At 35.6% G+C, this 24411-nt stretch overlaps 1 protein-coding gene across 38 annotated transcripts in view; it reads right to left on the bottom strand.

The window, feature by feature from the left end:
* The window catches only part of NRXN1 (neurexin 1), a gene marked incomplete at both ends in the record, with an annotated part of 1249621 nt that overhangs the window by 38916 nt on the left and 1186294 nt on the right, over window positions 1–24411 (bottom strand). For 23 of the 38 annotated variants that reach the window (XM_080711552.1, XM_080711541.1, XM_080711537.1 and 20 more), the window contains one exon: window positions 6348–6435. In XM_080711552.1, the coding sequence (XP_080567678.1) occupies window positions 6348–6435 (88 nt within the window). The remainder of the gene's footprint in view (window positions 1–6347; window positions 6436–24411) is intronic. The other 15 variants (XM_080711553.1, XM_080711543.1, XM_080711538.1 and 12 more) reach the window with 1 other exon arrangement.

Here is a 24411-nt window from a genome sequence, read left to right on the forward strand (position 1 = left end):
GAACTTCCTCAGAAAATGCAGAACAACCATCATTTTCTCAGAAAAGGGTAAAATGAAGTTGCCAGTGTCAACCTCTCAGCTGATTTGCTTCCTGCAAAGCCCCAAGAAGAATATTGTAGACACTGACCCAGAGGTAGCAGGCCAGTGTCGTCCAGTATGGAATGAGAACAATTCGCCTGGAATTCCAGGCATCAATAGTCACTGAGTTTTGCCATGGTGCCTGATCATTGTGGTTATGGCAGTACCCAATTTCCTGACTAGCCCTGAAAGGAGTCCAGCACCACCTAAAGAGACTTCAACAATAGTATCATCACACCATGTCAATCCCTGTGTAACTTTCCTCTCTTGCCATTCAAACAGCTGGGAAACCAGGATTACCAAACACTGTAGCATTTGTGAGTCATCAAGCCACTGTCACCTTACAGTCTACAGTGCCTAACCCATACATGCTTCTCAGTTTGTTCCTAGCCACTGAAACCTGGTTCATGTGTCTGGATCTAAAAGATGGTTTCTTCAGTATCCATCTGGCTCTTGTGAGCCAGGAACCGTTCACTTTTGAATAGAAGGACCCAGAAACAAGAACTAAAAAAAAAAAAAAAAAAAGTTCACTTGGACCCATTGGCTGCAAGAATTTAAAAACTCCTCCATCATTTTCTGAGAAGCCTTGAACTATGACTCCAAATCTTTTCCTTCCAACACCTTAGGTTGAATTCTCCTCTATGTTGATGACCTCCTCCTTGAACAGGAAACTTTTGAAGGCAGTGTCAAATTAATAGGCTAGCTGATTAACCTTTTAGAATGCTGTGGTTATAAAGGCTCTAAGAAAACATATCAGGTATGTCAACAAAAAGTAAAACATCTGGAGCTCACCATCCAGAGAGGGGAAAGATTATTGAAGCAGCATGAAATGTGGCAGTTCAAGCCATACCAGGGCCCACCAACCAGAGAGCCCTCCAGGAGTTCTTGGGAGTGGTGGGGTTCTGTCACATCTGCATTACAAATTTTGCTGTTACAGCAAAACTCCTTTAAAAATCTACAAAAGGGGGAAAATGACCTCTCTGTATGAGAAAAAGGGCAGCAGCAGGCTTTTAAGAAACTCAGAAGGCAATTACTGACCACTCCGACCTTAGGGATGCTGGACCTAGAAAACCCCTTCACCTTGTTTATCTCTAAAAGAAAGAAAATAGAAGTTGGGCTTGGGCCTTGGTATTATCCAGTTGCTTACCTCTCAAAGCAACTAGATCAAGTTGTTGCTGGATGCAACTGTGCCTGTAGGCCCTTGCAACAACTGTTCTTAACAAGTGCCAGGATCACAAAATATCAGGGGCTACTCCGTATAGAACTGGAGGCAGTGTATACCTGAAATCCAGCCACTCTTGCCACTTAGAGATGGGCTGCTAATACATGACTGTTAGAAATTGCTGGCACAGACCTACTCAGGAAGGCCAGACTTAGAACACCACCCTACTCTGACCTGGACTTAGAAATGTTTGTGGATGGGAGCAGTTCCATTAATCAATAGAAGAAACTACAAGCCAGGCATGCTGTTGTAACTCTGTACAGAGTCCTAGAGGCAGTGCATCTCTCAGCTGGCAATTCAGCCAAAAAGGCTGAGGTAAACAAAGATGTCTGTCATGTACTGTAGAGGACATCTGTGCTTGACCACCTGCTAACATTCTACTTCTACCTTGGACTCAACCATGTCCCCTCCTATAAACCCTAAGAGTGAGAGTGGTTAAAAAAAAAAGGCAACTGAAACCCCAGGAACCTGCTACTACCTTATAGCTGCATAGCAATTCCTTATAAGCATGGGACAATTGTTGTGTGGGAGGCAAATAAATCCACTCAAATCAGGTGAGAAATTTTTTAAAAATTCTCAGCCAGTATTATTACATATAACATCTGGCTGTCTTAGCAAAAGGGGTCATACAGGGTTACATGATATGCAGCTAAAACAATCCTAAGCAAGGACCTGAATTCCCTCCTGGAATACAGGCTGTAGGAGCAGCCCCCTTTAAAAATGTACAAATTACTTTTCTAAACTACCAAAATGTAATGAATACTGATACCTTCTAGTCATAGTATGCACTCAGACTTGGTGGGTAGAATCATACGTACCCCTGCTAGACAGAGGAGTCCAGGGAAGTAACTCAAATCTTACTCAGGAAATAATTCATAGATATAGACTGCCCTTACACATAGGGTCAGACAATGGACTAATCTTCATGGCAGAAGTCTTTCAGAATGTGGAAGTGGCCTTGAGTATCACTTGGAAGTTACATTCTACTTATAGGCCACATAACTCAGCAAAGTAGAAAAAAATGTATAGAACTGTAAAAACTGGGTTAAAACTATGTGTCAGGAAACCAAAGTAACTTGGGTCCAAGCCATACCCTTAGTCCTATTTAAGTTTAAGATATGTTCCCACTAAGAGAACAGCAGGAAAATCTCCCTATGAGATGATGTTTGCTTGATTAAACCTCCTATCTTCCAAGGGCTTCCAGGAAGGTTGTGTCAAGTAGGAGAGATAGAAACACCTGCTCATGAGGAAACTAGAAAAAGTCACCCATAAAAAGTCACCCATGGCTGTGCATGGTGGCTCACGCTTGTAATCCCCACGCTTGGGAGGCAGAGACTGAGGATCGTGCTGGTTCGGAGCCAGCCTCGCTGGCCTAAGAGACCCTGTTTCCAAATAAAAATATAAAATAGGTCTGGGAGTGTAGCCCAGAGGTAGAAGGGCTTCCAGGAACCCCAGTACCACCACCACCAAAAAAAAAAAGTCACCCATGGCCTACATAAATGATATTTATTTATTTATTTATTTATTTATTTATTTATTTATTTATTTTCTGGTAGTGGGGATGGAACACAGAGGCATTCTACCTCCAAGCTACATCCCCAGACTTATTTGTTTCTTTTTCCTTCCTTCCTTCTTTCTTTTCCTTTCTTTCTTTCTCTTTCTTTCTTTGTTTCTTTCTCTCTTTCTTTTTCTTTCTTCTTTCTTTACAGTACTGGGGATGAAACCCAGAGATATTCTACCTTTGAGCTACACCCCCAGCCCTATTTTTTTATTCTTTATTTTGAAACAGGGTCTCACTGAGTTGCAAACAACCTCATAAGTAGTATCTGAGACTGTCCTCAAACCGCAATTCTCCTATCTCAGCCTCCCAAATGCTGGGATTACAAGTGTGCACCACCACACCTTGCCCCAGCTTTATTTTTTATTCTTTATTTTGAAACAGGGTCTCACTGAATTGCAAAGGGCCTCACTAAGTAGCTGAGGCTGGCCATGAACTCTGATCCTCCTGTCTCATGCTGGGATTACAAGCATGTGCGTGCCACCATGCCCGGTGCCAGAAATGGGTTTTTAGAAAGAACACCAATCAGTCATGGCATCCTTATCTATCTTATAAACCCAGAGACTTAGTTTGGGTCAGAGACTGAAATCAAGTACCCCTCAAGGCAAAGTGGAGAGCCCCTTTACTGTTATTTTTTACCATCCAAATAGCAGAAAAAGTCCAGGATATTGTGGCTTGGAGCCACCATATTCACTCAAAACCAGGAGCGCCAGAGCCAACAGCACCAACTGCTCCTGAAAAATCTAATCCTGAGAAAGACAACCTGTTCTGTTCCAGTCATACCCAGAAGCTGTCTGGTCCATGCAGGGTTGAAGCTTGAAGAATGTTGCATCTAATGTCACAAAATTGGACTCCTGGTTACTCTATGATAAATTCCTTTGGGATTAATCCTATTGGTGGGGCTTGTGGTGGTTCTGATTTTAATATTTAGGTGCTTACCTAGTCTGACTTTACTCTGGTAAGATGGAGAAACAATTGGCTAACTTCATCTTCTGAGGGAAACTCTTACTAAAGTTTGTCATTAATGTGACTGTATCAGAGGGACTCAATACCATCAGGTTCAATTCTTGTAATGTTATAAATTGTGGAGACTTAAATAGTGAAAGACAGTTTTCATCAGTAGATAAGTATATAGTGTCTATATACTCAGACTAAGTGAAATGTTTTAATATAAAACATTTCTAGATGGAACTATTTTGGGGCTATTGCAACCAGTCCTTTAGGAAAATGTTTAGATATATGCTAGACTGCTGAATTTCAAGGCTGGACATCATTTAAAGATAAGCACCACTAGATAAAAGACAACCTTCAGTTTGCAAAGGGCTCCCTCCATGTGACTGTCTAACTCAAAGATGTAACCCAGTTAACCTGATAATTCAAGATACCACAAAGGTCAGCATCTTAAATAGAACCTTTGGGTTGGAAGCAAATGTCTATGGCTGATATCCCATAAAATTATTCAGGTTTCTATTCATAAACCCTCCCCAAAGCCCACATTCCAGCCAACAAAAATCTTCTCCTCTTCCACTCCCCTAAGTAAACGAAATGATCCATCAAGGTGGCCAACAAGATTGATTGCTATGCATCAGTCAACCACAGGCAATAAAATTGTTCCTTTTACTTTCAGATGAAATTCAGCAGAGATTGGTTTGAGATGGTTTAAGTAGGCTTTAGAGGTCTCAAAAGTGGGTAATGAGGTAAAAGCAGGGTCTTGTCCCAGTAAACAAATTCTGACTGAAGAACAAGAGACCAGGAGAACAAGGCCTCTCCTTCACACTCCCTCTCAAGATAAATATAGTTGGGATCTTCTGGTCAGTGTAAGGCCCTTGACTATCAGAGCATAGAATGACACAGAGGCTGACCACTCTTTTGCTTCTGTAAATTGTTTATGCTAGGTAAAAATTTTCTATTTAACTCTCCCTTTCCAAGAATTAGTTATTTTATAAAAGCTTGTTAGTTCTTGACTTGGGACTCAGACCAGGAGCTTTGCTTTCTCAGCCTCACCAGGTAAATAAAACTTGTTGCATCCTTATTTGGCCTCTGAGTCCTGCTCACTGGAGATCCAACTCTCCTGCAACATCTTGAAGTGACTGTACCTTTCCATACAATCGGGAGGGACACTAGTTGTGAATTGCTTAGCTGAGAGAATTGCATGAATGGTCACCTGAGATATAACAATTATACACAATAGATGACTCTAGAGCTCACAGTATAGGTTGAGGGGTAGAGCCTAGGATGTAATGTGGGTATCCAACAGCTCCATCTCCCAAGCCTACTCCTTTTTGTTTGTTTTTTTGTTTCTTTGTTTTGAATACTGGGGGTTAAACACAGGGCCACTCTACCTCTGATCTATTACCTCATCCTTATTTTATTTTTTATTTTGAAACAGGGTCTTTCTACGTTGCAGAGGGTTTCACTAAGTTGCTGAGGCTGGCCTGGAACCTGTGATCCTTCTGTTCCCTCCCGAGGACTGGGGTTATAGGCCGGACTTTCAATAGGTACTGTTACTGTGAGGGGACTGCTGTTTCTTGTCCTCGATGCCACTCAATAGCTAATCTGGAAGTGTCTGAAGCCAGTAACTACAGTCAATCCTAGAAGTGATAGTCAAAAAGGGATGCAGGCTATGCCTACTGACATATTTTTAATTCAAATGTAAGCATGAATGGATTTACTTTAAAATGGATTTTTTCACATTTTGTCCTGAGAGAATTTTTTCACATTTGTCCTGAGAGAAGTTCTCCCGGGGTTCTAGGTGTTATCTAGAAGCCACAGACTAGCAAACTGATTAATTTGCTTTTAGGGACCATAGTCTCCACTGAATGCCACAAGGGCATTCAGTATGGAATGGAAACAGTATTTAGGCATTATTCACATCAGTTGAAATGCAAACATGTCATAAAGGAGAAATGATGAATTGTCTAGAAACAAAAATGCATTAGTTAGAATTTTAGGGAAACACAGTGAGACTGAAATATTTATCTATTCAATCTACTAAGGACTTTCACCTGCTGTTTATTTTACTACTGCAATAACTATTCTCACTTTCCAAATCCAGAAATATATCACTTAAGATAATTTGTTAGCAGATTGAATGGTAAGATGTTTTGTCAGTAGAAAGGTCAAATAATTTTGTACAATGTATTGCAATATTTTAGCCTTTCAATTTTATTATAAATGACCCAAAGGAAAGTCCATTATACTGTTATACACAAAAATTATGCTGTGAGCAAATGAAAAGTGAACAGCAAGACAGCAATCCAGTGTGCTATCCCCTGCTGCTTTCTCCAAAATATATATTCTTGGTGGGTTTTGTTTTTAATATTTAGGTGGGAAAACATACTCTCGTAAGAAACAAAAACCTTTACATTCCAATGCAACATTGTATGTGGAAGTGACTTTTCCCACATATGTAGATGGCTCTCCTGAGAATAAAACATGCCAAAGAGATTTACAGTAAAGCCAAAGAAGTAAGAAAAAAAATTGACTAACCTAACCCACCTGAGCTTGGCTCACAGGGGTCAATGTCCTCATCATCACTGGGACACTCTGCTGAGGCCACAAGGATGTCATCTGTGGTCTGCAAAAAGAATCACATTCAAAAGATTGGCAAATGAAAATCACATTCAGAAGACTGACAAGTGACAGATCATTGACAAGTGAAATATAGTTTCGTTTTAACTCACAGGTTGAGAAGCCGAATTCAGTATTTCTCTTCCCAAAGACACATAGCTCAAATCATGAACTTTATTTGGATCCCTCAGGGAAGTATCTACATATTTGTGAAAACTTAATACCTTATTTACATGAGCACATAAAAACAGTGAGAACCAATATTAGACACCCATCCATTCAATTGCAGAGCAAACTGCACATAGTAGTATAGATGTTTAAAACAATCTGGCAGAAACAGATGATTGAAAATTTATCACAGCCTTGGAGTGCTACAGTGTATGTATCAGTGGACTTTATGTAGTACTTGTGTTTGACTTTATAAAAGCCTAACAGCCAGGTAGAGTTTGATAAATCACAACGAGATAGAGTTTGATAAATCTTTGAGATATAGCTTGTCATTACTAGGAAACACCAGTTAAGTAGAGAAATAGATATATCTCTCACTGATGCAAAGAGGGATATGTTATATCTTTCATGGATGAAGACATTAGATATAGCTCCCAGTGCAAAATAGCAAATAGAGTCTATTTAAGGTAATTTTGACTTATTTTAGCTTTAAAGTTCAAATCTTAATTTCACAATGTTTGGAAAGCAAGTATTGTCTCCCATTGGCCTTCTCATCATGAAAGTTTCATAACAAATAAAAAGTGTATTTAAGGCAGGTGTGGCAGTGTGCACTTGTAATTGTAGCATTCAGGAGTCTGAAACCAGAGGATTGTGGTTTGTAGACAGCCTTAGCCACTTAGTGAGGGCATCCACAACTTAGTGAGACCCTGTTTCAAAATAAAAAATAAAAACTAGGGCAGGGGATGTAACTCGGGTTCCATCCCTAGACCCGCAAAAAAAAAAAAAGGTATATTTAGAGGAGGGTATGGGAGAGGAGTCTGCTTCCTCTGTGACATTCTAGTTGTTTACTTGTAAATACAGAAAAAAGTAACTATCCCTGTAATAAACAGTAGAGTGCATAAATCCTACCAGACAGTCACATAATCAACACACTGACAAGCAACAAGGTTTGGGTTGTTCTTTATTACCATGTAGAACAGAAATAAATCCAGCACAGGTATTGCATGGAATTTGCAAAGTTTTATATCAGATTTGGCTAATGCCAAAGTAAAACAGAGAGAATCCAAGAAACAAAGAGAAAAATATCTCATTACAACTGCTAAGGATTGTGGAGATTTGGATTACTCTGAGGATATTTAGAAGAACACAGGGATGGAATCCTCATTTCAAGCTGAAATTAAAATAATATAGATCCTACTTCAAAGAAAAAAAAAACAACAAAAAGATGAAAAAAGCAAATCATAACTTGCTCTTTTAGAAGGACACTTAATATTGTTAAGGATTAAAGCCAAAACAAATAGATTTTTTGAAACTTGTAGAATTTTGAAAAATGGAACCAAGGAATAATATAATTTTATGACTTAGGAAATCTTTGAAACACAAGACCCTTATTTTAGAACACAGATTTTTTGGGGGGAGGTCTTGGGATGGAACCCAGGGGCATTCGACCTCCGAGATATACCCCCTGCCCTATTTTTTATTCTTTATTTTGAAACCGGGTCTCACTGAGTTGCAAAGGGCCTCACTAAGTAGCTGAGGCTGTCTGTGAACTGTGAACCTCCAGTCTCAGCCTCCCAAATGCTAGGATTACAAGCATGCACCACCATGCCCATTTTAGAACACAGAATTTATTCAGAGTCTAATGCCTCACAGTGTAGGGGTAAATAAATACGAGCTTTTAAATAACAATTAAGAGAGTTTCATGTTATTCTGCTCTTATTTCTGCTATTATTTGTAAAGAGGAAGTTCAAAATATGGACTTTTCTGCATGTGTAACTATTAACAGTAAAAACTATCCTGAGAGGCATGATATTCCTATAGGTATCTCACACAAAATTGGGCTTTATAAGTGAAAAATGCAGCCTCTTCTTGGCACAAGTTCTTCTTGCATGATAACATGCAAACAGACTTGATGATGACAAGTCATTGGATTGTGCCATCTCACAACACAGTGGTTTCAGTACATCCAAGAGAAGATGATCAGCTTTATTTTTAGACCAACTTCTACTGGAAAGCTACTTTAATTCTAAACCAAAGGGGATACTTTTTCAAATTAGTCAAAATTAAATTAACTCAATTCAATTCAATTAAAGTTTCAAGAGAATTTTTCATTTTTTCCGAGGAATTTTAAAGATAACTAATGTAATAAATAGTTATTGCTATTGATATTTTTGGTAGAGGAAAGGGATTATGAATAATTAGTTTAAACCAGTAGTTCTCATCTGAACTGTGATGCTGTGAACTTCCTCCACTTTTGGGGCCTTTTGGTAATATTTAAAGACATTAATGTTGTCATGTGGGGGTTCTGATGTGGGTCTGCTACTATTGGAATCTAGTAGGTAGAGGCCAGAAATGTTGCTAACAATCTAAAAGGTGTGTCACAACTCCAGAAGAAAAGAATTCTTTATCCTAAGATGTCAATAGGAACAAAGTTAAGAAACCTTGTTCTAAAAATTTAGGAACTGCTTTGTGCTTAAAAAAAAAAAAAAAAAAGGAAGCTGGGTGTGATTGTTCATGCTTATAATCTCAGTACCTGAGTACTTGGGAGGCTGAGACCAGAGGATCCCAGCTTTGTGGCCAGCCTCAGCTACTTAGTGAGGCCCTCTGCAACTTAGTGAGACCCTGTTTCAAAATAAAGAATAAAAAATAGGACGGGGTGTAGCTCAGAGGTAGAATCCCCCTAGGTTCAATCCCCAGTACAACAACAAAAAAGGAGAATATAGTAGATATACTAAGGATTAAGTTAGTACATAAAAACTACCTAGAATATTTTAAGGATTAAATTAGCATATGAAAAGTGCCTAGAATGCAACTACATTGCAGATGCTAATTTAGAAATTTCAATATTAATATGCACAAGGAATATTTTTTGAAAAAAACATCACTCTGAAATTCCCATTTTTATGTAAAATGCTATTTTGATAAAAATTCCAATTATCAACAATGTATTTAGTATTCAAAATGCAGCAACATTTTAATTATCATTTTCTACTCTATAAATAACATAATTTTTATTTTAAACAGATAATCTTATGTATGCATTATTTTCAACTTGAAGGCCCATATTCCTATTTCCATAAAAATACAGTAGATATACTGGTACCTTGTTGAATTAAGATTACGCTTTTTACAGAAGTTCAAATTGTAACTTCAGCAAATATCAAATATAAAAAAAAGAAGGATGCCTCTTAAAATAAATTCATGAGCAGCCAGGTATAGTGGCACATGATTGTAATCCCAGTACTTAGAAGGCTGAGAGACAAGAGGATCTCAGGTTAAAGACCAAGTAAGTACCTCATCAACCCATTAATACCCTGTTCCACACATACACACAAATGGTTTTAAAAGCGTTGGGGTATAGCTTGGAGGTAGAATGCCAGTGAGTTCAATTCCTACTACCAAATAGTAGTTGTAGTAGTAGTAGCAGTGGTAGTAGCAATTATTATTATTATTATTATTATTATTATTATTATTATTATCAACAACAATAAATTTATAGGCTAAACATGTGTGACTCAGTAAACATTATTTCATGTAGACTAAATTATTTAGGCAACACAATCGAAATTTTGTTTTAACCTTGTTTTCCTTTGGAACAATTCATAACAAACAAGAAATGTTGGTATATTATCAGCATTACTTTGGCATGCACAATACCTATAATAACAGAAGATGTCATATATAGTACCTTCTATAGAACTCTTATAGAAGAAATCACTATACAAATATGATCCTCTTGTAAAAATATATTTTAGTTTTAATGTATTTTTCCTATTATAATAAACAGAAATTTTTATTTATTTATTTATTTATTTATTTGGTGGTACTGGGGTTCCTGGAAGCCCTTCTACCTCCGGGCTATACTCCCAGACCTATTTTTTAACTTTATGTGGAAACAGGGTCTCTTAAGCCAGCGAGGCTGGCTCCGAACCAGCGCAATCCTCCTGTCTCTGCCTCCCAAGCGTGGGGATTACAAGCATGTGCCACCACGCCTGGCATAAACAGACATTTTTATTTCATATATTTTTTATTTTTTTAATTTTTTATTGGTGCATTGTAGTCATGCATCTTAATGGGATAGAATACTTGAAACATACATGCACACATCGCCCAATTAGCCTTTACACTTAAACAAACATACTTTTTCTTCTTGAGAAATTATCAAATCATCAACAGTCTTGTGAATAAAAGATCACAAATCATTAAGATGCTGTGGCAGAAATAAAAATGGTATGAAAAATTAGAAAGTGGTTTAAATGTAAGGGGTATTAAGTTTCATTTTGGAGATGGAATTAAGGGAACAATTTTCTAGCCAAAGTTGTGTAATTTAAATTTAATTTACTGTATTTGGAACCACCTCTTAATATTGAGAGTGAGATTGTAAAAACTCAAATACATCACTTTAATCAATAATATTCTTTAGTGAACTTTTACTTGATGTGTGGGGAGCCATTAAATTTATCTTTACTAAAAGAATACTTCTGACTGTCCTTCGCCCAAAGTCATCAAGGTTTGGGGTCATGGAGTTTTCAAAGTAATTAAGACTCTCAAAACTAATGATGCTATTGTTCTGTCTGAGATAAGATTAAGTTTGTATTGTTTGTATTGCACCAGAGTATTGCTTGACCTGCCCATGATGTATGTGCTTTGGACTTGCCGTTCTTGTATTCTGGTGTAACCTTAAGCTAGAAACTGTATAAATAACCACAAGAGAATAAACCCGGGGTCAGCACAGTAGAGAATGGTGGCCCTTCCATGCTTGAAGTCTTTAATCCTCACTCCTCTCTTCGGAACCCATACTTTTGCTGGCTGGCTCTGGCATTGATGTTTATAACCTTTTACTGAAAAGAGACAACCTGCTATAAGACACAGAAGCTTTATATAACAGTCCATTTAGATGAGTGTCTCTATTTGTGCATTTAATCACTCACAGACCAAGCTGATCTTCTCTAATTCAGAATAGTCTATGTATGCAGTGTCAGGCAGCTGCTCTTATATAAAATGTATACTTCAAATTAAGTTTCCACTTTCAGAGAAAAAAATGACTGGGACAGAATTCAAGATACAAAGGCACTGAAACTTAATCCATCATGTTCTACCTATGAGTCTAACACATAGCACCTGGGAAAATGTAATGAGGATGACAGAGAGACTGATTCTTAATGTATAGAAGTTAGACTAATTTACTTACTACTCAGGGACATTAGGAAGACTCTGGTGGGTTAGAAACCAGAGAAAAAGTGAGGCAATTTTGTTTATTTTTTCTCTTGGGGAGTCCTCATCCTCCCCCATAAGTAACACTGGGGTTTCATTTATGCACACTTGTCACTTAAAAAATAGAGCCCAACTGCATAAAAAAACATAGTAAGAAGATGGATACATCTAGTATGTAATATTACATCTCTGTTAAGCAAGGACAGTATTCTTAGATTTCATTCCTCACGATAAAAAGCTATGCCGAACAAACAAACAACCCTGATAGAGTCCAGTGAATACACTTAGGGGAAATCTCAACCAAAGAGTGAGAAAAGGAGCATATATCAATTGTACAAAAATACGTCCACTATGTATTTATTCTCACACAATACTTTTTTTCTAAAACATTAATTGAAACTTTATTTCTAAATAGCAGTAGTCTAGTCTGTAATATACACCCAAAATTATATATTTATATGCATGTGTGCATACACTCACATACACACACTCACAAACACACACACACACACACACACACACACACACACACACATCTTAAGCAATAGTTCTCACTTATAGCATTTAGCCTGCTCTTTCGTGGCCATGACTGATGTTTAGATTCATGGATTGGGCATGGTGCTGGTTGAAGTGTAGTATTGATGGGCATTTGTTCTTCCTATATGATAACTACTCTGGAAGACAGAGAGCTATCATATCTAGTTTTCATAAATTTAATTTTCAGAGATTTATCACTAAGTGAGTTTCTTTGAAAATAAATAGGGCAGAATTCAGAATTAGTGTCACAAGTTCCCCAAGAGAAGTCAAGTTCATCAGACTTCTTATGGGGCAAGAGTTTCTTGGAGTTGGGAGAAGTCACAATTCTCACTAAGAGGAAAAGCTGCAGAAAAATAACCCAAGTGTAACATGTATAGAATCCCCAAACAGTATTCAATTTGATAAAATCAAAATAATGGATAAAGCAAGTTGATTATTTCAGACTGTTGATTAACAGTCCTATTATAGGGGCTAAAGAAATTTAGACACTGCATACATCTTATGGTAGTTTTCATTGCTTGAATTGATTTTTGGTTCTTTGTTGATTGTTTTTCTGAGTTGTAGATGTCATATAAAACATTAGTCTCATGGTTTTATACTTAATCAAAAATACATAGTAAACTGAGATGCACTATGTAGAGGATGAATTTTGTTCCAACATATAAATAACAGAAATAGTGAGGACCAATTAGTCAACAACAAATATAAAAAGCCTATTTATGCATAATATTTCTTGTTGAGCATAAAATACGCACATGGCATATTAAGGTATGAATTGTAGTTTCTGCTACAAATAACTTACTGTCACTACCCTATTCTAAAACAAATAGCAAGGAAGTCAATTTAAATGGCTCATTTTTCTCAAAATGCAGCAGAATTCACATATCTTACTACTTTATTTAATATTCACTAACAGCATCTTTATCCAGAATTCCGGTGGAGGTGCTGCTATTATGAGTGCTATTATGAATTATGTTTGCTCAGAAAAACTGCTCATTTGTATGCACATGTACCCAACTAAATGTGTAAACACTAATATTCATGAATATTGAGAGCAAAGCTTAAGTTTTCTTAAAACCAGTAAGCTTTCACATTTCTTTAATGTTCTTTTCCAATTGATGCTCTAGGCTATTATAAAAAGTGACCATAAATAAGCTCTCTGCTTGGGGAAAAGGCAGCCTTGAAAGCCATTAAATTTTCTTTAAATCTTTTTCATCTTTTTAAGATGTTTGCCATGGTTTTAGGACAGTTAAAGTAGGTCCAAATAGAAAAATGGTAATTAGCCCATTCTGACTTAATCTAACATTCATTTTTATGTATATTTGATGCCATTTTTCCTAACAGATATAACTCTAAGGGAAATATAGGAATGTGGGGACAATGTTGCAGAGAAATAATTTTCAAGGCAATGATGAGAGAAGGAAAATTGAATTGCTGCCTAATAAAAAGATAAAATTTATGAGAAATTAATAAACATTCAAAAAAGAAATCTGGTGTCAAAAGACTTGAAACTAAATTTGTTTTACAAAAGACAAGATGTCTCTTAGTATTTTTTAAAGTAATGATGACTTCTATGCTTATACTGCATTTCTATTTTTAGTCAAGGCAATATAGAAGGATCAGTCAAGTGAAAAAATTAAAAGTTTAAACTTCCAGGGAGACACCAGAATAATCTATTCTCTTGACTTCTTACCAATTATAATTTGTGGATATAAGACCTCCAAAATATTTCTGGTAGTGTAACAGAAAGGTAAACAAGAATATGAGGTATTCAAATGTGGCTATTCTGTGGGTATGAGGGTATTCTGTTTTTTGGACAAAGCACCTTCTGAAATGACTTTGGCAATTTTCAAATTAAATACTTATAGAATTTTACAAATGTAAATGTAGGCTTCTAATTGTGTCAGTATGAATCTCTATATTGAGACTGCATGAACTAATTAATTACACAGGTTGAACTGAAAATATTTACTAGTATTGAGGCCAAAACAAACTATATGATTGAGTCCTGCCAAGGATCTGCACTCTTAGGAAGCATGATTCCAAAATCTAGACTTCATTGCTAGCATTAGGGAATAAAATCATGTTTAATTCAAGCAGTCATATATCTTCTTGTAATAAGCCAGACCTAAGTAATCATCAGTCCAATATCTTAAATTTCATATATCAGGCAACTTGGGCTAGAAAATTAAATGTTTTTAAGACACAATTATACTGTTAATTAATGGCAAATCTATAAGATTATCTATACCCCAATAGATTGTGATTATCTCTTATCCTATATGACTTTTATCCATCCATCCATCCATCCATCCATCCATCCATCCATCCATCCATATTTTATCCATTCATCTATACATATATATGTCCACACAAAACAGTCTTGTTCTCTGAAGGATTTGATGTGGTTTACAAAGATAAACCTAAAATAAGTAAAAATGTAAAGAAAGACTTGCTACTAAATTTTAGACAAGAAACCACTAAAATAATCAGAATAGGGCATGTGCACACACATACACAAACACACACACACACACACACACACACACACACACACATATACCTATTGCATTGTTTGATATGGCAGCAAGCACATAAAGTGATGCTATGAGGAGCAAAATTAATGCTGGAGTCTAAGTTTTAAAAATCCAATATTAAGTCTCATATTTTGTTATAGCTATCATTATTTCTACATAAATTAATTCCAGAGAGTTCTTAATTTACTTATGTCAAATTTCTCTGATTAGTTTTAACAACCTTACATTTAACATGTCTGTAATTTTAACAATCTCTGAACATAAATATGTAACTACATTCTTGGGGACAGAAAGAAAATGTAGATTACTGAATCTATCCCACCCTTAATCTCCTTGAATATCAAAGATGGCAGATGGGTGACAAAACACAGTAAACTCTCTACTCTTTTCTCACTAACCCACTGATGAAAATCCATTCAATTCCCAGGTCATATTAGCTACTGTTTTCACAACATATTACAAATGAGATATTTATCTTTGTCTCTCATACAATCATTAGAGTTTTGTCAAACTATCTTTATTACATCTTGAGAATAAATAAATAGAAGAAATGACATATTAGAAATACTGTTACTGGTTTTTCTTTCTCCAGAAACATCTAGACCTGAATTCATTGATCAAATCAGTCTCATTTTCATGATGGCCCAAGAACTGGTGGCTCAAAATCAAAGATATTGAAAGAGACACAGCCAGTTATCCAAAACATTTATTTGTTGCTGGGTATTACCATGGCTAATATCTCCTTGATAGAGCTTTGGTGATATAGGAGAACTCCTATTCCACACAATGTATGGAATAGAAAGTAATGTATATGTGGCTGGAAATTATTAATTCAGTTAATAGAAAGTTCATTTTCTTATTTTTATTTTGATCTATGAGTTGAATACATACAAAGTTTGATACCGAGCTTCCTTAACTAAACCAAACCCTGAGCAACACTTTTGTGAATATATCTATTGAGCAGTATATATTATATACTTCAGATGTCAAAATGTTATTTTGTTCCTTATTAAGAAAATCCAATCTTTGTTGATTTTAGTTTAACTGGATCTCTGAAATTCAGTATTCTACTTCATTTCTTATGATGCATTAATAAATATTTGAGATATTGTACTGCTGAAGTATCTCAGCTTAATATCTACTATGCTGATTAAGAATGGGAAATAAATTAGTTCTAAATTAAATTCTCAGTTCAGTGCATCCTCTTGGATTAGTTTCTGTATTATAAACAAGATATATATATATATATATATATAATATACATATTCATATATATATTCATATATACCCTACGTACAAATATATATTACACATGTGAATATGCATTTACATTATTGTCTCATCTATATATGTGACTCCTAATAACTTCTCTATTTCATAGGGATGTTATGGGAATCAAATTTGTTATGCTTAATAACATTTTGGAAAGCATGAAAGCATCCACAATGCAGTGATTTATGTCATTATTACAATTAATAAAAATTAGTTTTGTTTCTTGTCCAATAATATAAATAATAGTTCTGGGGAATGCTTAAAAGTATCTATTTTTAAGTATTTTAAGTATCTATTTTTAAGTATCTATTTTAAGTATTATTTTAAGTATCTATTCAACCCAAATAAACTTAATTTTCATATTCTGAATCTCTTCAGTTGAATGGGAAGGACCTGTATCTTCTTCCAACTAACACAGCATATGAACGCTGCTCTTTGGAGGCTGCTCCTTTTTATCCCTGCATAGAATCATTTCATCATTGCTTTTATATGTTGTATATATGTGAGGCTCACTGGTAACCTTCAAGATGGGCTTGCCAATCTCGCTGACACTTAGCTTCCTCTTTTCCAGGCCAGGTCTTCTGCAAGCTTAGTGAACAGACACAGGGACACATGAGCTCTAGGTTCTAGTCATTAGATGTGACAATGTATTTTATCTCTGTGTTCAGAGTTTACTGTTAATCCATGCTCTAGTATGTAACTGAATCAAGAAACAGGAAAAAAGCAGATCACCTAGCAAACACTGCTAATTAAAGAACTATAGGATTAGCCAGGTGTGATGGCGCACACTTGTAATCCCAGCATTCAGGAGGCTGAGACTGGAGGATCGCGGTTCATGGACAGCCTCAGCTACTTAGTGAGGCCCTTTGCAACTTAGTGGGAACCTGTTTCAAAATAAAGAATAAAAAATAGGGCAGGGGCTGTAGCTCAGAGGTCAAATGTCCTTGGGTTTCATCCCCATACCTGCAAAATAAATAAATAAATAAATAAATAAATAAATAAATAAATAAATAAATAAAACCAAAACAAATAAAAACCCAAAGAACTAAAGGAGAGAGCATGACAGATTCTTTATGTGTGATCTATGTCGAAAAATTCTCCTGCTGACTGTATCTATGGCTATCATTTGACATTGTACCTCCATAGGAGGTACTAAAAATTATCTCGAGCCTGGTGTGGTGGCACAGGTTTGTAATCCCAGCATTTGGGAGGCTGAGACCGGAGGATCGTGGTTTGCGGACAGCCTCAGCTACTTAGTGAGGCCCTCCACAACTCAGTGAGACCCCGTTTCAAAATAAAAATAATAAAATATTGGGCAGGGGGTGTATCTTGGAGGTCAAATGCCTCTGGGTTCCATCCCAAGACCTGCAAAATAAATTATCTCCATTAGAAGTATTTCTAGTACCTCCTTGGGACAGAGTTTATGTCTATGATTATTGACTCCAGAGCATCTTTCATAATAGTTCAAGAGAATTGATTTAAAATGTCATCCCTACTCAAAACCCTAGATAATTTTTAAGCATCTGCATATATAAAATCATAATTTTGAACATGATTATTACTGTGAATAAATAATTTTGAAAATAGATTTAATGTAGTTAAGAGTGATGGGTTCATCTTGGCTCTTAAAATGGAAGAGATATTATATATGGCACCTGAATTTGCTAAAATCTCTGGAACCTAAGTTCCTGTTTCAAAGACCCTGTTTCAAAATAAAATAAATAAAAGGGCTGAGGGTATATATAGTTCAGAGGTAGAATGTGCCTGGGTTCAATCTCTAGTACTACAATCAATCAATCAATCAATCAATCAGAAGTATGGTTATGTTAACTTCTTTGGAAAATGTAACTTTATTTTCAAGCAACTCTTACTCTTTCATTTTTTAAAATTAAAAATATTACTAATATTTAGCTTCCTTCTTTTGCCTTTTATTTCCTTTTGATCCTTTCCTATTTCATTTTGATGTCACAACTTTCCATGTAGTAATTTCAGGAGGAAAGAACACCTTACATAGCAAGAACAGTTCAAAGAACAAATGAAAGGGTGGTCCACTAGCTTTACTTGCAGGTAGAACCTAATGCAGTCATGCAGGGATCCAGTTGTATTTAATCTAGATTGGGTGATTAACCCTGTTATCCTGAGCAAAGGGAGGGATGCTTTTCTGATTTCCTTGGAAAAACTATTTGCCTGGCAAATTAAGAAATCTGGGTGTTACAACAATGACCAATGAAATGTCAGGAGCCTGAGGATACCGAGAAAATTCAGACCTCCATGCCTGCTACGTGCTTCTACTCACTCCCTCACAGGGATCTCCTACAAAAAGGAATTGTGAGACAGACACGGAGTGGCATGCTTATAATCATAGCATTCGGGAAGTGGAGACTGGAGGATTGTGGTTCAAGGACAGCCTAAGCTACTTAGTGAGGCACTCCATAACTTAGTGAGACCCTGTTTCAAAATAAAGAATAAAATATACATCAGATGGCCTGAATTCTCCCTTGAATATGTATCTCCTACTTTCTAAATAAACCTCTATCTTTGTCTCTGGAAAAAAAAAAAAGAAGTCTGGGTGTTGGCTATGGGATCTTCTAATGCTGCTCCCTAGTAATTAGGTGCATGGTCTCTAGAGTACACCCAAGTTTAAATCTACTATTAGCATTGTTAGAATTTGAGTGATTTATTTAAGCTCTCATTTGTAAAAATGGAAGGAATTTCATATCATTCTCTGTCATGTAATTTTAAGAATTAGGAAAAGTATAATAGATAACTTGCTTAACACTATTTCTGGTATATTACAAGCACTAAATAAATCTTGCTTATTATTGCTTTACAGGACATACTTCTAGCAGGCCAGGATGCAGTATGTTTCTCCTAAAGTGGGCAAAATCCCACAAGAGGGAGACTACCTACATTGGCCTTGCATAGAATATTGTGAGGTAGGAAGAGAGAAAAGTCAAATATTGCATGAAGAATGCAAATGTATATTTTTTCATGAATGTTCTATTTTGCTTTTCAACTTTTAAACTCTATTTCAGAACTTACTCCCATTCCAAGGCATTTTCAAGTTGGAAAGCCTTCTTTATTTGTTTCATAATACACTAACTGCAGGTGCAAACTCAAGGGAGATACACCTTGGAAATTTTAAGTGTGTTGCTATGGCAATGGTTTGCAAAAATGTGTATGAGTTCCTCTTTGTTCACAAGCATTCAACTGAGTTCATTTGTGGAGGTTCAATCACCAAGCACACAATGTTCACCATTCATTGTCTCTTGAAAGGTTTGGAAATAACTGTCTCTGTGCTTACAGCAACCAGAAACCACAAAATAACATTTATTTATTTATTCAAATGTAGAAAGGTAGTTATTCATTATCTGCTCTAACATGGCCATTCTTCTCCAATTGGCTGCTCTAAGTGAAGCTATACACATAAATTTAACAAGAGTAATTTCACCATTATTGTAAACACAGTTGCATTCTCAGTATGAGATAGTTGTAAATATCTTTTACTGAATTTCACCTTAATTTCCTAATTCAAAATTGATATATCCTTCAAAAAATGATAATTATTTTAAGTTATTGTACCTAAGCATATCAGTCTAATAAATTGTAGATTTCTTTAAAAGTAGAAGAAAGTCAAAGTATGCAATTCTAGTCATTAAATCATTCCCTTCCCCAAAGCACCAACATTGTTACCAACAAAAAGACATGTAATAGACATCATTTTATCTTATTTTATCTCATTTGAACTATCCCTAACACTATTGTTCTTAAAAAGGTTTGATTAGTGCTTTTTAAATGCCAAAACATGAACAATAAAGTCAATGATTCTTGACAGATTCTTTTTTTTTCTCACAAGTGAAATCCACAGAACATTAAAATCAGAAAATTTTAAATCTATTTCATACAGGAAATGATTATTAACAAAATATCTGTATATTACAAGGCTTTTTCAACTCAAATTAATACTGTGTCAATTAAATCAGTATTAAAAAGTTATTCACCAAAGAGAAAATGCTGTTTCTAAGGGTATATCTTCTTCAGTTTTCCTGGCAAAATCATTTGCTGTGAATGATTCATCAAGATATAAAGTTCCCTATATAAAATGAGGCCACAGGGGATCCCACTCCTACTGCATTTGGCTACTGACAAAACCCTTAACAAAACGTTATTAGTTACCAGTCCCTGGCAGTTATTTAAAGTACATTTTGCTGTTTTAACTTTGACCCGTCCTCCAGCACATGTATGAACACTGTCTCTTTCCTCCATGCTCTTTGCTTAAACAGCTTGTTAATGTATCCCTTCCCCCATTTTAAAAAGCCTATAGCAATGTTGTAATTAAATGAGACCACAATAATTAGCTATGCAAACTGTCAAGTGGGTCTAAACAGAAAAACAATCCAGAAAGCACAACAATCAACAGTTTTAATCTCTTACAAAAATCTGCACTGAGTTACCTTTTTGTTTTTGTTTTGAGGTACTGGGAATGGAACATGGAACTCAGGGGCATTCTACCTCCAAGCTGCACCCCCAGCCCTATATTTTTTATTCTTTATTTTCAAACCGGGTCTCTTTGAGTTGTAAAGGGCCTCACTACCATTTATTTTAATAAAAATAAATTATGACTTTTAAAAAAGTTAATGAGGGCCAGGCATATTGGCACACACTTGTAATCCCAGCCATCTGGAGGCTGGGACTGGACGATCATGATTCACAGAAAGCCTCGGCTACTTAAGTGAAGCTCTATGCAACTCAGTGAGACCCTATCAAAAAATAAAGAATAAAACATAGAACTTGAGTGTAGCTCGGAGATAGAATTCCCCTAGGTTCCACCCTTAGTACCACAAAAACAAAACAAACAAAAAAGTCAATGAAATAGGCATGGTGACATAGTACTTGGGAGGTTGAGACAGGAAGATTGCAAGTTCAAGGATAACCAAAGTAAACCTAATGGACACTATTTTCAAACAAAAGAAGAAAAGAGGTAGGGTGTAGCTTGAGGATAGGACACCTTTAGGGTTGATCTCTACTACCATGACTAAAAGTAAATAAAGAAATAAAAATAGGCAAAATTTATATGAAAGTAGAGCAAAGTAGTTAATAGGCTTTTACATCTTTATTTTCTATGATGCTTGATGAAGAAACCTCATCAAGAGGTTTTCAAATAAATTCTGTTCTCTTTCATAACCAGATTCATTCCAAAGGTAAGCAGCACCAAAATACTTCCAAACTGGACACAGAACAGGTTGGTCCTTCAAATCATATGCTATCACCTGCCAATTTCCAACTCCTCTCATTCCTTATCTCAGTAATTTTATAAGTGGAAATTAAATTGAAGTAAGCATTAAGGCCAAACTAGAAGAGGAAATGAGTTCTTAAATATTGGGTGTTTTTATATACAAATGGGAAGAAGGAGGCACTCAAAATGAGGAGTAGAAAGTATTAATTATATAATTCATAACTAAATCTCTGTGTTTATTTATTGACTTCTCTCACACTGAGTTTCTATGAGGCAAAATGAATTATCTCTATAACATACATGTTTTGTCTGAAATATGGAAATATGAATTTAATCTCCAGTGACTGTTGATGTTCCTTTTATCCACTTGCATCCATCACAGAAGAAGAGTATCATTTTTTTTTTTTCCAGTACTGGGGATAGAACTCAGGAGCATTCTACCTCTGAGCCACAACCCCAGCCCTATTTTTATTCTATTTTGAAACAGAATCTCCCTGAGTTGCAAAGGGCCTCACAAAGTAGCTACACTGTCCATAAACTGCAATCCTCCTGTCTCAGCATCTCAAATGCTGGGATTAAAAGAGTGAGGCTGGCACAGTATCAGTTTTTTTTTAATCCACAATTGTGATGAAGTATAATTTAACTACTACAAAACATTTGTTTGCTTCAAATATCTTTAAACTTACTGGACAACCACCCTCTTTATAAACTGAAATGTACAATGCCTCCACCTAGCCTCGGATAGGACATAGTAGTCTGAGATCCCACTAAATGTTCCATGAGTTATCTAAACCAATGACCTGATACAAATCTTTCCCTATCTCAGTAATAAGTAGGTTAAAGTAGCTGATCCCCCACACCTCTTTAAAATGTAATAACTGAGAGTAAAGCAAGCAAGCCTCATAGAAAGTAGTTAAATAAATTGATTGTGGTGATAAGAAGTTATATGTGTGATAAAAGTGCAAGGATCTGTACATGCATGCAAATACATGTACACATATTAACAAAAGTCTACATGTATCTGCTGAAATTTAAATATGCCCTTTGATTTATATCAATATTAATATTTCGGTCTTGATATTGACTATAGGTTTACAATGGGTCAGCATATCAAGGAGCCTATAGTAAAGGGTACGAGGGTTGCAAATTTTCTTTGCAACTTTTTGTGAGTCTATAATTATTTCATAATAAAAAACATTCTATTTCATGAAATGGCTAGCTGACAGAAGTGAAACAATATGTGGAGATGATGTTAAATGAAGTGAAATTTATTTGTTCAAATAACTCACTTTTTAGCTAAAAGTGATAGATGATACCTAATATAGTAACAATATCTATTGGTTTTAATATAGCTACAATTTTTGATTAGTAAAACCATTTTTGATATACTTCTGTCTTTTATCCCGAAGACATTAAATCATTTAAAACTTCAACAATAAAAAATATTATGCTCTTAATTTAAAAGAGAAAATTTAAACAAAAATACAAATAAATCTGACAAAAGTGAAAAGAAGATTTCAGGGTTTCACTAAAAAATTAAAATTTCAATATTTATCTTTTGAGGAGGCTATAGTGTCTGTCATAACCTTACTTTCCAATTCTAAAATTCTATAGAATCCTTATTCATTTAATAATTGTGATGTGTTTGTTATATTTTCTTTCACCCAACCTCTTCAAGGTCTAAAACTACTGGCTGGTGACCTGGCAAATTTATAACTATATATTAGTTCCAAAATGTGATTCTTCAATGATAGCAACAGGACAAAACAAAGGTAATAGACACCACTAACAGAATTCTGGTAAAGGTAAAGTAGGAAAAAAGAGATATAGTGAACAGAAAGTGATAAGATCCCAAGAGAAAGGAAAGAAAAAGATTCTTCTAGCTTTGGATAGTGGTAGGTAGGTACACAGGTCCATTTTACAAATGAGACACATAATAGAGCTCTTTCAGACTTAGGATAGTACAGTGATATGTGAAAAAAAAAACCTTGATTTCAAAAGTATAGAAAGGGGTTGAAAAGAAAGCATTTTAAAGTATACAAGAAGGCAACTCATTAAACCAGCTCTGCTGTGGGACCAGTCAAATAAATTGTATCTTTCAGGTTTATCTGTACTGGTCCCAGCCAAGGTTTTGCTCCTCTAAACCATAAATCCTTAAGGTATAGAATTGAAAAGTACTCTTCAAAGAAATACACTTTCCTGGACATCTTCGTCTATCCAAACAGAATAAAGCAAATAGAGGTGGTTTCTCAGTCATCTTAACAACCAGGATGTAAGAATAAAAAAGATCTTTCAGAATCCATCAATACTTTCCCCAGGGCTATTTCCATCATTTATAGTAAACTTAAAATCATGACAGAAATTATTCCTAAGGAAAGAATAAAATCTGTAACAGGTGAATAGCCAAAAAAAGACCAAAAAAAAAAAGAAAGTGAGATAAACTAGTTACATGTTCCATAGCTGTCACAACCAACCCAGGTCCATACCTATCCTGGCCTTAATACAAAGAACTGGCCAAGAAGTGTGTGGCTAGTATACCCCCTAACATCTGGCCCTTCTTCTCACTCCCTGATTTCATGGCATTGCAATTCTTCTTAAGTTTTGGTGACCTGGCAAATTTGTAACTATATATTAGTTTCAAAATATGATTCTTCAATGATAGGAATAGGACAAAACAAAGGTAATAGACACCACTAACAGACTTCTGGTAAAGGCAAAGTAGGAAAAAAGAGAACAAACAGAAAGTGATAAGAGCCCAAGAAGAAAAAAAATGCTTTAAAGTTGTAATGTTTCAAACTGTTTTCTGAAAGTTCAACATTATCAGGTTATGTTAAAATCTAACCCTTAAACTGGATGTGGTGGTACATGCCTGATAGTTCAGTGGTTGGGAGGCTGAAGCAGGAGAATTGCAGGTTTGTGACCAACCTCAGCAACTTAGTGAGGGCCTATGCAACTTAGTGAGATCTGGTTTTAAAATAAAAAAGTAAAAGCCAAGCGTGGTGGCACACACTTGTAATCC

Source organism: Muscardinus avellanarius (genome assembly GCF_963383645.1).
Source record: "Muscardinus avellanarius genome assembly, chromosome: 15".
Taxonomy (NCBI): domain Eukaryota; kingdom Metazoa; phylum Chordata; class Mammalia; order Rodentia; family Gliridae; genus Muscardinus; species Muscardinus avellanarius.